Source organism: Terrapene carolina, unplaced genomic scaffold (assembly GCF_002925995.2).
Source record: "Terrapene carolina triunguis isolate 2854851 unplaced genomic scaffold, T_m_triunguis-2.0 Scaffold23, whole genome shotgun sequence".
Lineage (NCBI taxonomy): Eukaryota > Metazoa > Chordata > Testudines > Emydidae > Terrapene > Terrapene triunguis.
In genome coordinates, this window is record NW_020664374.1 from 2,909,174 (window position 1) to 2,926,314 (window position 17,141).

At 38.4% G+C, this 17,141-nt stretch overlaps 1 protein-coding gene across 1 annotated transcript in view; it reads right to left on the reverse strand.

The window, feature by feature from the left end:
- Window positions 1-17,141, reverse strand: part of LOC112110518 (gamma-tubulin complex component 5) — a 46,264-nt gene that overhangs the window by 13,139 nt on the left and 15,984 nt on the right. Inside the window, exons 10-20 of the mRNA XM_026649422.2 lie at window positions 16,836-17,082; window positions 16,460-16,671; window positions 15,820-15,935; window positions 12,631-12,899; window positions 11,384-11,582; window positions 7,782-7,970; window positions 5,270-5,452; window positions 4,196-4,280; window positions 3,971-4,091; window positions 2,017-2,195; window positions 833-958 (exon numbers count right to left, since the gene is read on the reverse strand). Coding sequence (XP_026505207.1) covers window positions 833-958; window positions 2,017-2,195; window positions 3,971-4,091; window positions 4,196-4,280; window positions 5,270-5,452; window positions 7,782-7,970; window positions 11,384-11,582; window positions 12,631-12,899; window positions 15,820-15,935; window positions 16,460-16,671; window positions 16,836-17,082 — 1,926 coding nt within the window. The remainder of the gene's footprint in view (window positions 1-832; window positions 959-2,016; window positions 2,196-3,970; window positions 4,092-4,195; window positions 4,281-5,269; window positions 5,453-7,781; window positions 7,971-11,383; window positions 11,583-12,630; window positions 12,900-15,819; window positions 15,936-16,459; window positions 16,672-16,835; window positions 17,083-17,141) is intronic.

Below are 17,141 nucleotides of genomic sequence, written 5' to 3' on the forward strand. Positions count from 1 at the left end.
CCCTGTTTTTTGATGGCTCTAGATTTTAATGCCAGAAAGAAGTTGCACTTTTAGAAAAGATGAGACTCCCTGAGGCAACAGATGCACGAGGAGTGTCAGTCAGTCACCGGGAATGCCCGCTGGCACAACAAGCAGCGTCTGAAACCAGGAGAACTTAGCATGTCCTCCCAGTAAAGTAAAAACTCCCAGAAGAGGAGAAATTATCGATCTAAAAGATATATGTATATATATATATATAAATTAATTAATCTTTTCAAAAAAGCCAAAACAACAGCTAAAACTACTACTAAGTACTAACTATACTAAGAACAACTATAATAAACTAAGTTCTAAAAGAGCTAAGGCGACACAGTTGGGGTAAAACAATGCAGGCTTTGTCCCAGGCCAATGCGGGTTAGAAAGAACTGAGGGTGGTTTCCACACGCAGTGCTATCTAACAGCACAGAGCACGAGACTGAGTAACACACTTGCACAGGCCAAATGGACACTGCTCTGAGAAATCTCCAATCAAAGGCACAGGGGACACAAGAGCACCTGGAGTGGAGCACCTATAGGGACAGTACTCAAAGAATCACCATAAATTCCCACATCTTCTAGCCACAGGTGACCCATGTACAATTTGAAGAACTGAACTGTATAATTAAGGAAATGATTCTGAGTGGGAAGCAAATGCATGAGTCTCAATTGTAACTCTGGAAAGGCTACTGCCTCTCCACAATATCTATAATTACCATATGTCAAAATCCAACATATACTGGATGATTTGTAATGATAAACATTTCTCCCTTGTTGAGCTGAAAATACCACGTATTCAGTTTTACTTAACACATACCTTTTCTCTCAGCAGGCAGCGATCATGGATTGTAGACAAATATCTATAATGAATTTTAATCAGTTGATCTAAATCTTTGGCTTCTTCTACCTGATGCTGAAACTCCAAACCTGTACTGTGAAGAATCTTTAAAAGAAAAAGCAAGGAGTATTAACATGAATACCACCTCTATGACTGGAATCTCCATAGTTCTTTTCTCTACACTTCTCTGGGGAGTTCTTTTTATCAGGGATTTGGAGCAATCAAATTTTTGAATTGCTCCGCTCCAGCTCCACTCCAGCTCCGGGCAAAAACCCAGGGCCGAAGCCCTCGGACTTCAGATTCAGCCCCGAGCCGTAGCAAATCTAACACTGGCCTTGGTGACCCCATTAAAATGGGGTCACGAGTCACTTTGGGGTCACAACCCACAGTTTGAGAACCACTGCGATAGAGAGGCTGCTCTTGTACCATGGACTGAATATGCCACTTCTGTAGGTGTTGATTCAGGGCATGCTACCATCATTAGAAATCCCAGATCCTGAAGGCCTAAGAATCAAGAGACTGGGACTGGAAATAGAACTCAGAACCTCTTGCATAACACAGAGCATTATCATTAAGAAAGTGGGCCAGCTTCCATCTATTCTCCTTTCAAAAAGAGTGTATTAACACAGAATGGCAATTCATATACAGTAGTAGGGTAAGTGTGGATCTGCACAAGTTCCTGCTTCACTTAAGAGAATATAAACTTTTGGAAATGGACATTAGTTAACTCCCAGAGGCACACATGTAAAGACACAACTTTTGCAGTAATGCTATTAGGAGTGCAGAATAACAGCAGCTTACTGAAATCTATTGTTTCTCTTGACATTAACGTCCTTTCTTTGCAAACCTTTGGGGTGAAAAGTTAGTCTGAAGAAAAGTGTTACTAATATCAAAGAATTATGTACATTAAAAACTCCTAAAAGTCTATTTAATATTTACTGATTTAAGATGTCTTACTTAAAATTCAAACAAACAACCAGCATGAATATTTTCAATATACATTCCTTTTTAGTTCAGGACTTAAAAACTGAACAAAATAGACATTAAGTGAAGACATTACTTATTTGCACATGCTTAGTCAGAAGTTGTTTTGAATTATTAGCTATGTTATGACTACAGTTAGAAATTCCTACAATACGTAAGATTATTGTAAAAGGACAAACCCTGGTCATGATGTAGTTGTGCAAGCTGTTAACAAAATGCATGAGTTTCACTCTTAAGAGGAACATGCGGTGAATTTGTTGTTTTATAAATTCTGTTTGTGATCCAAACTGAGGAACTGTCTCTTGTTCTAATTGAGGTCCTTCCTTTAACTGTGGTTTTTCGGTAGCATTTACTAGTTCTAAAAATGAAGAGGAAAAAGTTTGGGTGAATATTTATAAAATAAATAGGTATTAACTACATTTAAATATTAATTAAAACTAAAATGTATCCTTTTTATTAAAGTTATCAGAACAATAATGTACTGAAATAGCTTTTGTCCTTTAATTCAGATACTTATCAGTATCTACATAACAATCATATATTAAAATAGTAACTGGGAGGGGATATTATGATGCAATTAATTGTTTGCTACATATTAAAGTGCCAAGGTTGATATATTACAATATTTAAAAAATTACATGAACATAAACTGTTATCTCCACAAAGGGGAGAACACTTCAAAGCCCAGTCACACCCATACAAATTAAAACTCATTTTAGCAAATTAGAAAGTACAGTTCTCAATATCTTCAGTGACACAATGATCCAATAGAGTTATAAAAGTCTTTAGGTGAAACCTGAGCCCAACCACTCAAACTCTCTGGATGACACAGTTATTTATTTTCAAAGGTTAACCAGAGTGGACTACTTTATATAAAACTCTTAAAAGTATGAACACCAAAAGGCCACTGAAGTGGAATATTGGAAAAATCCCTGACCCTCCTCCCCATCACTCCCACACGCCCTACTGATCTTGACCACACAATTAAAGAGCCCATAGACTTTCTGCCAGCACAGGAAAATTAAACTCCCAAGTACACATTCTGACCTATATAAATTTACTTTGTAGTTTATAAAGGGTAAGTAACTATTTTCACAACCACTTAGGACAGAAAGTAATGTTACTGGTAAAATCATGGCTGTATTTGCATTAGGATATGATGCACAGGACTTCCTTCAGTAGCTATGGCTGAAGAATGACCTAGCAACAAATCTCAGAGATTTGAAAAAACAAACAAATCAAACAAAAAAACTAACTATAGCTGAATTAAGGTATGGTAGATGGTAGGGGTCCTTTGCAGACAAAGTAGGACTGACCAATTCTGTATTTGGTGCCTAGATACCATACCACAGTGATTGTTGCAAAAGAAATGCCTCAATAAATATAGCCAGCTATATTTAATAGGTGTGTTAAATGAGACACAAATATGATTAATTCTGTAAAGCCATCAAGGATCCAACTAGCTTATAATCTCTTATCCTGGATGCTCATACATCCATTACCACAAATGAGAGAAATTTGCCATCAAGATGGATGGACATTGCCCCCAGCAATGTCAATTTTACTTCAAAACTTGACTTCCAAAATAATTTAACTGCATACATATCAGAAAAGGATTCTCACCATGGGCCTTATTCGAACACCAATGAAGTCAATAGAAAGACTCCAATTAATTTCAGTGGGTTTAGATGAGGTTCCATGTAACTTTCACACTGCTCTGCTGAGCAAAATTAATTTAGCAACTATCTTTCCCAGCACCTTGTAAATGTTACAAAAAGGAGCTATTATGCTGCAATACTGACTTTTCCAAAAGGCTACCATAATACTGGGTGTATTTAAACAACTGTCAATAGCATGGATACCAATATGCCATAAAACAAGACCTTACACACCTCTACCCCGATATAACACGACCCAATATAACGCGAATTCAGATATAACGCAGTAAAGCAGCGCTCCGGGGGGTCGGGGCTGCGTGCTCCAGCAGATCAAAGCAAGTTCGATATAACGCGGTTTCACCTATAATGCGGTACGATTTTTTGGCTCCTGAGGACAGCGTTATATCGGGGTAGAGGTGTATTTTCAGTGATACAGATTTAAGATTAACAAGAAATATTTCAAGAAATTTCTTACCATCAAATCGTAAAACATCTAAGCTATACTTGGCCCACTTTATTTGTAATAAGAGAAGAAACACCTGATTGTAAATTTTTTGACATTCTAAACTTATAACTATATCCACAGGCCAAGGAACCTAAAGAGGAAAAAACAAAACAAAAAACCCTTAATTTGATGGAGCAATTTGCTGTTACTTCAAATGTATTTTAAAATTAAAGCAAAAGAAACATTATATTTTACCTTGTAGCTCAATGTTAAGCCATCTAAGGTATGGACAGGGAGTTTCTTCTTTGCTGTATCAACACTTTCAAAAGATATAGACAGCCTACAAAAAGAAACAAATACTCTAGTTGCCAATGGTTTGCACTAAGCTGGTGGTTATCTTAAAATGTTTTATTTTAATCTGTCATTACTAAATATTAAGGATCAGATTTAACCTGGTAGGGAAAGATTTGTAAAGATACCTCTGCTCCAAGCTTTGTATAAAGATTGTATAACATAGGGGTGGCCAACCTGTGCCTCCGGAGCCACATGCAGCTCTTCAGAAGTTTATAGGCAGCTCCTTGTATAGGCACCAACTCCGGGGCTGGAGCTACAGGTGCCAACTTTCCAATCTGCCGGGGGGTGCTCACTGCTCAACCCCTGGCTTTGCCACAGGCCCATCCTCCACTCCACCCCTTTCCTGAGCCTGCCGTGCCCTCACTCCTCCCCATCCCAGAGCCTCCTGCATGCCACGAAACAGCTGATCAGGAGATGCGGGGAGGAAGGGGGAGGCACTGATTGGCAGGGCTGCCGGTGGACAGGAGGCGCTGGGAGCGGGGGGCAGGAGGGAGGGGAGCTGATGGGGGGCTGCTGACGTATTACTGTGGCTCTTTGGCAATGTACATTCTGGCTCCTTCTCAGGCTCAGGTTGGCCACCCTGGTATAACAGAATTACTAATCAAGACACTATTGCAAGTGAATATACAGGGGAACTTATTGTGTCGGAAAACAAAAACAAATGTCTACAGGTAAAATTTAGTTCTAGTGAACAGATTAATTAATGCTCTCATACTTTAAGTAGATAACAATCATATGTTTATTTCCACCATACTGCATTTTGAATACTCTATCAATGCACACAATAGTTTCTAACACAAAATGCAGTGACAGAATGACCCAAAGTGGTTGAACTTACAGCTATACTGATGACTAAGACCACAATAGAGCCTAATATTTATGTATTTCATAAACCTATCATTTCAACAGGAAGATAGAAGGAAATTGAAAGGAAAAAAGTCATTTTTACTCTCAACTTAATTCCATGCATTTTACCTTGAACTGTCCTCTGGGTAACGTTGTCCAACTGCTTCCTGGAGTTGAACATTTAGAAATGATACATTCTGCCAAGTTTCCTTTTCTCTTATTTTATCAAAAATAGATGTGTAGAAATCATACATAGTATCCCCAGCTTCAAGCAAAAAAAAGTTTCGCATTGCCTGCAAGTACTCTACCAGCCTGAACAGGGAATACAAATATACAAACATCTCTTCAATCTGCATTATATTCCTTTAACATGAAATGTCACATTACATAATGCAAACCTTTAAAAGTCTCATCATCACAAGAACTCCCAACTGAATCCCATACTCCAGTGAAGTCTATTATACATTACTTTTTCACATAAACATCACTTAGGCCCAGATGTAGCAAAATACTTAACCATGTGCATAGCTCAAAGCATTGAAAGTAGTGCCACTGACTTCAGTAGGACTAGTCATGTACTCAAGCACTTTTCTGGATCAGGCCCTCAGTTCAAGAACAGCTTTATGGGGAGAAATAGTGCATCTGGGGACCGACTGGCTAAGCAGCAGTTCTGCAGAAAAGGACCTGGGGATTACAGTGGACAAGAAGCTGGATAAGAGTCAGCAGTGTGCCCTTGTTGCCAAGAAGGCCAATGGCATATTGGGCTGAATTAGTACAAGCATTGCCAGCAGATCGAGGGAAGTGATTATTCCCCTCTATTCGGCTCTGGTGAGGCCACACCTGGAGTATTGTGTCCAGTTTTGGTCCCCCCACTACAGAAGGGATGTGAACAAATTGGAGAGAGTCCAGCAGAGGGCAACAAAAATGATTAAGGGGCTGGGGCACATGACTTACGAGGAGATGCTGAGGGAACTGGGGTTATGTAGTCTGCAGAAGAGAAGAGTGAGGGGGGATTTGATAGCAGCCTTCAACTACCTGAAAGGGGGTTCCAAAGAGGATGGATCTAGACTGTTCTCAGTGGTGGCAGATGACAGAACAAGGAGCAATGGTCTCAAGTTGCAGTGGGGGAGGTCTAGGTTGGATATTAGGAAACACTATTTCACTAGGAGGGTTGTGAAGCACTGGAATGGATTACCTAGGGAGGTGATGGAATCTCCATCCTTAGAGATTTTTAAAGCCCGGATTGACAAAGCCCTGGCTGGGATGATTTAGTTGGTGTTGGTCCTGCTTTGAGCAGGGGATTGGACTAGATGATCTCCTGAGGTCTCTTCCAACCCTGATATTCTATGATTCTATGATCTCTCTAACTGCAGAACCTGAAAAAATTCCAACGTCATTGGGAGTTTTGCCTAAGTAAGGGCTCCAATATCAGTTCCTTAACTGTTAAAAAAAGGGGAAGAAGGGGTAATAGTACTTCCCTATTTCACAGAGGTGCTGTGAGGATGGATACATTTAAAGACTGTAAGGCACTTAGATACTATGGTGATGGGGGCCACATGAGTACCTTAAATAGAAAGACTGTGACTTAGGACCAGGTCAGAGGTCATGAGATCAGGCCACTTTACTCAACTCAGCATGACAATATCACATAATTAGTGGTCGTGTAATGGCCAAATTCAAATTTAGATAATCATATTCTGTCTTCCTAAAATTTCTCCTATATTTTAAGCTGACTGTGTGAAAGCCTGGTTCCACTGAAGTCAATAATAGCTTTGACATTGACTTAATTGGGGCCATGATTTTACACATTGTTCTTTCTAGGAATATTTATATTTGTCAATTTTTAACTGTTTTCATACTTCTCTACCCAAAAGTACTTAATACCATAATCTAGTGTATGAATTAAGACATGTGTTTACCTTTAAACGTTATTTAAACAAATATATTAAAATACTACGTTTTTAATCAAGCTGCTTACACTTTACTTTTTCTTTGCTTATCGTTATTATTTGTATTACAATACTGCTTAGAGACCCAGTCTGAGACTGGACACCCACTGTGCTTCATGCTGTATAAATACATACTAAGAAACGGCTCCTTCAAAAAAGACCTTACAAACTAAGGGCTTGTCTACATTTAAAATGCTACAGTGGCACTGTAGTGCAGCTGCACTTCAGTGTAGATGCTACTTACAGCGACTGGAAGGATTCTCCCATCACTGCATGTAATCCACTTCGCCGAAAGGCGATAGCTAAGTCTTCCGTTGACCTAGTGCTGCCTATATGGGGACTTAGATCAGCTTAACTATGCCACTCAGGGATGTGAACTTATAATACCCAAATGATGCAGTTATGCCAACATAATGTTCTATTGTAGACTAGGCTTAAGTAGGTAATACAGACAAAGGGACAGAACACAAAAGAACAATGAATAGAGTGATGATTGGAAAATATTATGTTAATTCCGCATATTAGTGCTTTTGTTATTGTTTATCACTGCAGAATTAGAAGAGAAGATTAACCAGTTTGTAAAAGATTTCAACTACAAATCAATTTTCTTAAAATAATTGGTGCTTTTACAGTATGGTATACCAATTATAATGGAATATGCTTTTTAAGTAGGACCTAATTTCATTTCTTACCTGTAATCCTTCTTTAAAGTTTGCATTAGGTTGCCACAGCATTCCAGATATTGCTTATCTATATGAGGATAAAGGCAAGACCTCAGTGTCAGTTCAAATGTCTGGCATGTCACTGATTCAGAGGATCTATCCACGCAAACATCACCACCAGTAAATTTCTCATGAAAGTCACTTTGCTCCAAATACAGCCTTCAAAATAAAAAAAAACATTGCTTAGTTGGAAAGGAACTGATCCATATAATACCTAACAGAAAGTGTCATACATTTAAAACTTTGTGGTCTCATTTAGCTTTCTGCTTAAAAATAAAAACATAATAAGGCATTGAAAAAGTAGTAAAAAGTTCATTCCAGTACTGGTAACTCAATGGATATTAGTGCCTTAACTCAGACAAGCCCATTATTTCGAGTCACTATTCATACAACCTTTGTATAACAAGGCATAAGAGTACTAATTTGGATGATGTGCTATAACCACCTAATCACTCACTGTGTTTATGCCAGTTCTTGTAGTTCTGAAAAGCAATACCAGTACAAATACTGTAGACCTCAATCAATAAGAAAAATATTTGTTTATATGATCTTTTAGGGCTAGACTGTGATGTAAGGCCTAAACAAGGGGTTATCGGTTTTCATATATTCCAAGCCAGGAAGGACCACTGTGGTTGTCTAGTCTGTCTTCCTGTATAACACGTCACAGAATTTCCCCAAAATAATTTCTAGAGAATATATTTTAGAAAAACATCAACCTTGATTTAAAAATTGCCATTAATGGAGAATCCACTCTGACCTTCAGTAAATTGTTCCAGTGGTTAGTTACCATCACTTAAATATTTACACCTAATTTCCAGTCTAAATTTATCTAGCTTCAACTTTCAGCCATTGAACATTCAGCTATACCTTTCTCTGCTAGACTGAAGAGTCCATTATCAAGTACACCTCTACCCCAATATACCATGACCTGATATAACAAGAATTCGGATATAATGCAGTAAAGCAGTACTCCAGTGGGACGGGGCTGCGCACTCCGTCGGATCAAAGCAAGTTCGATATAATGCGGTTTCACCTATAACGTGGTAAGATTTTTTGGCTCCCGAGGACAGCGTTATATCGGGGTAGAGGTGTACTTGTTCCCCATGCAGGTACTCGGATGGTAATCAAGTCATCCCTTAACACTCTCTTTGTTAAGCCAAATAGATGGAGCTTCCTGAGTCTATCATTACTAAGGCAAGTTTTCTAATCCTTTAATCATTCTTGTGGCTCTTTTCTGAACACACTTCAATTTATCAACATCCTTCCTGAATTGTGAACACCAGAACTGGACACAGCATTCCAGTAGCAGCTGCAAAAGTGCCAAATATAGATTTGGGTAGCCTGCGTATAGCTATAAGAGGGGGATCTTATTCAATGCACAGCCACATAGCTCAAGTCATAATCTCTCTCTCAATGGGATAAGACAAACCTTGGAAGTTAGGAGAACTCCAGCCCTAGGTAGGGGTGGAAATACGCTGCTGGAGCCAGTTATTGGATCTCTAGAAGACAGGTAACAACGTGTGTTGGGGGGCGGGGAGAGAAAACAGCGACCCTCCCTGCCAACCCTCACCAGAAGGTGGGTGTTTCCTTGCTCCATATGGTGTCCTCCAGTGGAGGACATGGGTCACTGGGACGACCTGGGAGAAGGGGGAGCCCAATATGTCTTTCTTCTCTTCCCTTTCCCACCACCCTGCTACAGCAGCTCTAGGAGCAACCTGGTGTTCCTAATGTACCACATGCTGCTGCCTGCTGTTGTGGCAGCAATGGCAGCTCGGCCTTAAAATTTTCCTGTCCAATTATTATTTTGGCACATTGTCAACAACACTTCCCAGAGAAACAAGTAAGAGAAGGTAAATGGCAATTTGTAAACAGTATATATCTCAGCAAAAGCTGGACAGAATTTAATCAGACAAAGAAAAGGTGCTCTGGTAGCCTGAAGGCTTTCCCCCACTGAATACCCAAGGCCAATTGCAAACAACAGAGGGGTAAGAGTCTCAAAAATAAGGTTGCAAAAAAAAAATTTTTATAATGAAAAGTGTTAAGTAACTTAAATATAGTGGTCACTACTAAGGGCTGTTCAACACTAGAAAATGAGATCAACCCATCTCCTTCCCTATTTAGGCAGTGCTAGGTCTACCTAAGAATTCCGGACTGTTGAGGTGGTGGATTAACTATGCCAAAGGGAGAGCCCTTCCCATTGGTGTAAGTAGTGTCTGTTATGCTGAAGTGCTACAGTGATGCACTAACTCTCCTTATAATATTATACCATTGGAAAATCTTTGAGTCAGACATTTAACACTTAGGGTAAGTCTATATGTACAGCACTGCAGTGGCTTAGCTGTACTGATACACCTGCGCCACTCAGCGCATCTGGTGAAAACACTCTATGCCGACAGAAGAGAGTCTCCCGTTGGCATAAAAAAAACCACCTCTGCAAGCAGCATAAGCTATGTCAATGGGAGAAGCACATGAACACTTATGTTGGTGTAACCTATGTCACTCGGGGGGTGGAATATTCACATTCCTGTGCGACATAAGTTTTGCAGACATAGGCTGTAGTGTAGACATAGTATTAGTAAGCCAAAGCCAATTAGTTTATCAGAGTAGGGTCAAAATCATCATTACAATACAGCAAAAGCTATCAACAGGTAAAATCATTGTAGTGCAAGTCTGGTTTCCATCACTTCAGAGCAGAGATTGTCTTGATCGACAAAAGGACTGAGTTAACCAGCCTATCAATTTTTAAGAGAATATTCTCATCCACTGAGAGAGAGATTATGTACATAGCTCAACTATTAATTACAATATTCTTATAATACACTGTATTACCTGTTAAACTGTAAGGTTGTTTAACTTCACAATGAAAGCTTTTAAATACAACCAAGAACTAAAGGCACCATTGTTACATCAGAACTCTTTTTGAGAAGCCGGAACACCGATCTACCTATTGGTACGTAAGAGAAATAAATAGCTAACATTCTCACCACTAATTATTACGACCTATGTACGACTGTTAAAATCAACGTGTTGCTGCTCTGCTAGTTTCCTCACATTACCCTATCACAAAGGAACAATTATTTTTGTGGCAATTAACCTTTTTCCTGAAATGTTTGTTTTAAACTATTAGTACCACAGTAGAATCTTTGTAATGATCAGCCAAAGAGAATGATTCAAATGAAAGACATTTTACATAATGTGCCATGCACACACATTAAAAATATTACATTTTGCTACAGCATTTGTTCTATCATAATTCATTTGAGAAATTATATCTATTTTTTTGTAATAAAATTTGCTATGCTAGAGACAGTTCCCATTTTCTATACTAAAAACATTTAAGTCCTGCTAGATGTAGCAGGCATAAATAGAACCGTTCTTGAATACTCATTTTAATAATTTATATTTTTAATGAACCTTTGGCCAGTCATAAGCTGCCTGGGACAATGCTTAGTCATGCTCCTCTTTAGGCTTGTTCCTGAGCTTGTTTGTTTTAAGCAGCAATAGCAAAAGTTGCTGCCTTGTGGCTTCTGACAACAGTGGTGAGATTGGTTATCTTTCAGGTGTTCAATTACCTAGCAAAGTTAATAGCCAGCAATGGATCATGAACATCATCCAGTTCTAAGTGTCTCTCTGCTATAGACTGCATCTTTATCAAACTCTGCTTTGTAGCTTGTTGTTCTGTAATAATATCTGGAACAGATTCTTCCCCATGCCGCAGACGGGACTGCACAGACTCCAGAAATAGTGTGTACAAACTCTTTCTTTCTGCATCTGAAGTGGATAGTAAAATATATGGTAAATATTATTCTAAGAAACAGTGTTGATTATACTAGAACAACTAAGTTAAGGAGATTAACATAAACCCAGTTTTGCTTGCTATATTTCCATATGCAGCATCAACAGTATCTAGGCTGTGATTCGCAAGGTACTTAAGCACATATCTAACTTTAAATATTGATATTAATAGGACTATTTGTATGCTTAATGTTGGGTACATACTGAAATATCTTGCTGAACTGGGACCTAAAATATGAAATTAATATTTCTGAAAATATTAAACCCTTAAAGACGATGGGTATAAAATAACTGTCAGCCATTAATACAAAACTTGTTTTAATGACAGTTTATCCTCCCATGCCAAAAGGGATAACACAGATATAAAAAGCGGTCGCAAAACAGTTCAAAGCCACCTCACTCTACATTTAAATAGAAAGGGACTTGTATAACCTACAAATAGCTCATTTATATTGACCCACGTGAAGACAACAGACATCACAGCTCCCACTACTGTCCTTTGTGTATCATAATTCATGCTGGTTACTCCAAATATTCCGCATGCTTATAGTTGTATCAAGGTCTTTGGGCAGATCACCAACAGGCTTTCCTCAAATCAGGAATCCTATTTATTACCTATCATCCTTAAACCAATGAACTACTCAGTAATGGGAACCAACTGATTAATCACATAATAAGAAAATAGTTTTATAGTTTGAATAAAGATCTTAAATAGTACAAACTAACAAGAGAGAATTTAAAATAACGTTTAAGAGCAACTTAAAACTGAGAAAAGCAAAGAAATTCTGAATTAAGGTAAAAATTCAGTTCTTCTCACATTGTTGTGTGTGTTGCATGCATCAGGGCTCTTGGAACAGAACTAGTTGTTTCAAATCAGATGTGAAGTTACAAACCACACAGTGCAAGCATAACAAGGAGAGTTATATACTAAACAGTGGATTATAATGGAAACACTAATACACCCTAAATACACAAATACTGTTAGATACAGAGAAGAAGAATATTTTACACAACTTATTTTCACCTCTTGATGCAGCTTGCCGTGGATAATCATCTTTGGATTGTAGGTTCTTCAACAATTGCATGGACTTTCCAGCCATGATGATTTGTTTTAGTACTGGTTTCAGAAAGGAGACCATTGTGTGCTGCCTACTTGAGGGAGCCTGATCACTGCCAGAGCTGGCACTGGCATTATCACTCATTTTCTCTTCATTCTCCATCTTTTCTGACACACTATATAATGTGTAGGTAGCATACCAAAAATCCCTGTGATTAACTGGGACATTTTTGTTTCTACAACAGAGAGAAAATCGTTACACTTTATCCTTTTAAAAAGATAAAGCTTCCCTATTAAACAATAATATAAATCTTTAATTTATATTTCACCTTCTATTTGGAATTATCCCAACGCACCATAGAAATGATAGAATCATAGAAATGTAGAACTGGAAGGGACGTCGAGAAGTCACCAAGTCTAGTCCCCTGCACAGAGGCAAGATGAAGTCAACCTAGAGTCTAGAAGACCATCCCTGACAGTTGTTTGTCCAATTGTTCTTTAAAACCTCCAATGATGGGGATTCCACAACCTCACTTGGAAGCCTATTCTAGAGCTAAATGATCCTTATAGTTAGAAAAGTTTTTTTTTAAACAGCTAACCTAAATCTCTCTTGCTGCACATTAAGCCCATTACTTCTGGTCTTATCTTCTGCAGACTTGGAGAACAACTGATAAGTCTTCTTTGTAACAGCCCTCAACGTACTCGAAGACTTATCAGGTCCCTACTCAGTCTTCGTTTCTGAAGACTAAATGTGCCAAGTTTTAAATCTTCCATCATGGAAGGTTTAGAAAACCTGGCCTATCATTTTTGATACTCTCCTCTGGGCTCTCTCCAATTTGTCCACATCTTTCCTAAAGTATGACATCCAGAACTAAACACAGTACTCCAGATGAGGCCTCACAAGCACCAAGTAGAGCAGGACAATTACCTTCTAGGTCTTACATACAACGCTCCTGTTCAGACACTCCAGAATGTTATTGTCCTTTTCCGCAACTGTCTCATGTTGTTGACTCATTCAATTTGTGATTCACTATAACTCCCAAATCCTTTTCAGCAGTACTACTACCTACCCAATTATTCCCCATTCTGTATTTGGGAATTTGATTTTTTCCTGTCTAAGTGAAAAACTTTGCAACTATCTTTATTGAACAACACACACAAAGTAATCATTTCACCTATGATTGACACACAGCCATCTCTAGAATGATGGTAACTTTAACATCGCACAGAATCATTGCACAATAGATTATTAGAACAAGAAACAAGAGACTATTTGTGATGGGGTGGATTAGTGTCCTGACACACCCATTCCAGGAAAGGAGCAGAACAGTAGTACTTCAAGCAGCCTAGAGCAGCCAATCAGGGCCCAGGAGGGCCGTACAAATAGAGTAGCAGAGCCAGAGACAGTCAGTTCCTTCCTGGAGCTGGAGGAGCACATATAGTGCTCCTGGCCGGCCAAAAGGAACTGTAGCACCATGAACAGCTCGGTGCTGGCTCCTGAGCCTGAACTTAGATGAGCCCTGAGGTAAGGGTGAAGCTTTGGTGAAAGTGGGGCCATGGGGTAGTGGCCTTCGGAATTGAAGGCAGTTTTGCTAAAGGGACATGGTGGCACATGGCTGCTATTCTTAGGGTCCCTGGGCTGAGACCCAGAGTAGTGGGTGGGCCTGGGTCCCCCGCGTAGGCCACTGGGGAACTGGCCTACAATCAGACAGTGATAAACCCCCAGAAGGGGAACTGAACTACTTAGTGGCCCAGCTGGAGAGCTGAGACCAGGATAGACCAAGAGGGCAAAACCATTGCCTCCAGGGAGAAAGCCCTGGTGGTATAGCCCAATAACAGGGCTCGAACTGTTTAAAGATCAGAGACCCACTGGCCCAGAAGGGGTGCTTGTGCGAGATGGGTGCCATGCTGTTACACTACTATATACAACTGAAATCCAGGAGAAATGTAGGTAACCAGACCAAAACCTCAAACTGGAATTTATCCAGGAGGTCAATTATTCAGTGCCATGGATCTTTAATTACAAATGATTGATGCTTTTAGGTTTACTTAATAAATAAAATAGAAAAACCTACATCACTATGTAGGAGTCTCCATACAAATAACTAAAGTGAAACTGAATACCACATAACGCACACGTGTCTGAAATACCTCAAAATTTAATACCCAAAAGATACACAACAATACTTTAATAGCTTCTGTTTTAGCACATCCCAGTAAAAAATAGGTAAAACAATTCTCATGGGAAGTTAAATTTATAGATAAGGCTTCCTTCTCAACTACTGTTAGTTAACTGCTAAAAATAATCTAATTGTACATTAACGCCATCCCAAATAGGCGAGAGCCCCGTTTTAATTGAAAGTCTTAGACCCAAAGGAAAAGAAATGCAATAGGACACAACAAGGTTATTAAGGTAAAAGTTCTGGTGCCAGCAGTTAATCATCTTCCACAGTAAACAAAATCTGTGTTTCCACAGTCATTCAAAGTGCTTAGTTTTTTTAACCAATTGCCATTACTTGTTGATCAGCTAGAAAAAAGCTTGAGTAATATTACACAATGGAAAAAAACTTAATAGCTATAGACCGCTATAACACAAAAATTTAGTATTTCTGCATTTTTCTATTTTAAACTACTATACTGTAAAAAGTGATCATCAAAATGTAATGTGCAAACAGAACTAATTCTTCTAACTGATGCTGAAAGGAGTATGCAAATAACTCAAGACATTGTTTTATCTTATGTTTCTGTTCCAAATAGCAATAGGTTTATATCACTATCTTGCCATGCATTAGGAAAAAATCAATTTTATTTTATTATGGATACATTAATTTAGGAAAAGAATTGATTTTTTTTATACTGAATATTTGTGGTTTGATGGCCAACTTCATATTTTTTAATTTTCCATTTTTCCAAATTAACTTATTTCTATACCATATCAACAACTACTAGGGTCACTGTCTCACAACCTCATGTTATTTCTCCCATGTAGACTAGAGATGGATAAAAAAAGTAGGATTTTAAAAAAATCAGATCATTTCTAGCTGTTTTATCAAACGAAATTATTGTCATGCCACCATCCAGTTTGTCTCTTCTTCAACAGCTATAATGTTTATGTAGGCCACACTGTTTTGATCTGTTCATCATCATCATCCATACCTCTGAATGATAAATTCCTTAGCAGGATCAAACAAGTTACCATGGACAATCCACTCATCCACTGTCTGCAAATACGGCCTTACCGTTTCAACCCAGAGAGAGAAGAGGAGGGATACCTGAAATGAAGAGTAAACACCAATTGTTGTGGGATTTTATAAACGTTGGGCAAAATTACACATATTATTTCAAATAAAATAGCTACTATACACTGCAGAGAAGCCAATCCAAAGAACTGTGTAAATATATATTTACAGTATGCACATGTACATACAATTTTTTAAAAAACTTGACCAGACATAATGTTGAACTAAAAGCAATGCCGTGCAGTCAGTTAAATGTAAGCAGACACCCTGCAACCTTCTCTACACTGCTTTCTCAATGCCCTTCAGTCCTAACCAGCAACCTTCATTATTTCCAGTCCTAAGTCTCTTTTGAGCACAAAGTGCCAGCCATAGCAGATTGTGTGATTTATAATGTAGATAACTGGAGAATAGGATGAGACCACGACATGTACTTCATTTGTGACCTAACAGACTTATAAATCAATTCTTCAGTGGTAAAAAGCTTCACATAAAAACTTGTTAAACAATATTCTAGATACTGTGTTTCATAATAAAGTAAAAAGTTAGATTTGACATACTGTTTGCTCAGATGCTTCTCCAACGTTGTCATATTCAAGAATAGCTTTGTAGAGTGTATTAAGCAAATGAGATGCTCTTACAACATTTCGAGTGTCAGGTGGTACTTGCGGTACTTCTGCTACCCCTGTGCTGAAAACTTTGTGAAGTACCTTAAGCTGTGCCAGTCGAGGTGACAACTTATCTACTACTATTGAAAGAGTGACTGTTTTGTCTGCAAAACCAAAAATATACAAAGATAACCATTTTTAGCAAGTTTATATATTTTTTAAATATTGTCTAGCATTTTATACAATTTTCATAGTTTAAACTTATTTGTACAACAGTATATTATTCTCACATTTTCCTATTATAAATTAAATATCCCCTATACTGCACCTTTGTTGATTATGCATTTCTCAATTTCAGTAAGCTCTTCTTTGAAACTAATGAAGTACTTGTACAAGGCCCACATAAAAGCTTGGTAGGTTCTAAATGGGGGTTCGGTAGTTTTCTTGGGAGTGGAAATGGTTCCAGGTATTACACTTTCTGAGCTGTGCCCCATCACTTCATCAATGAACTTCTGCAGCCTAAACACAACTTGTCCATATGCTGCTATCTGCTCCAATACTGATCTTAAGCAGTTCTACAAAATAAGGTTTTCCAGAATTATCTTATGAATATTAATCCTTTTACACAACCAGA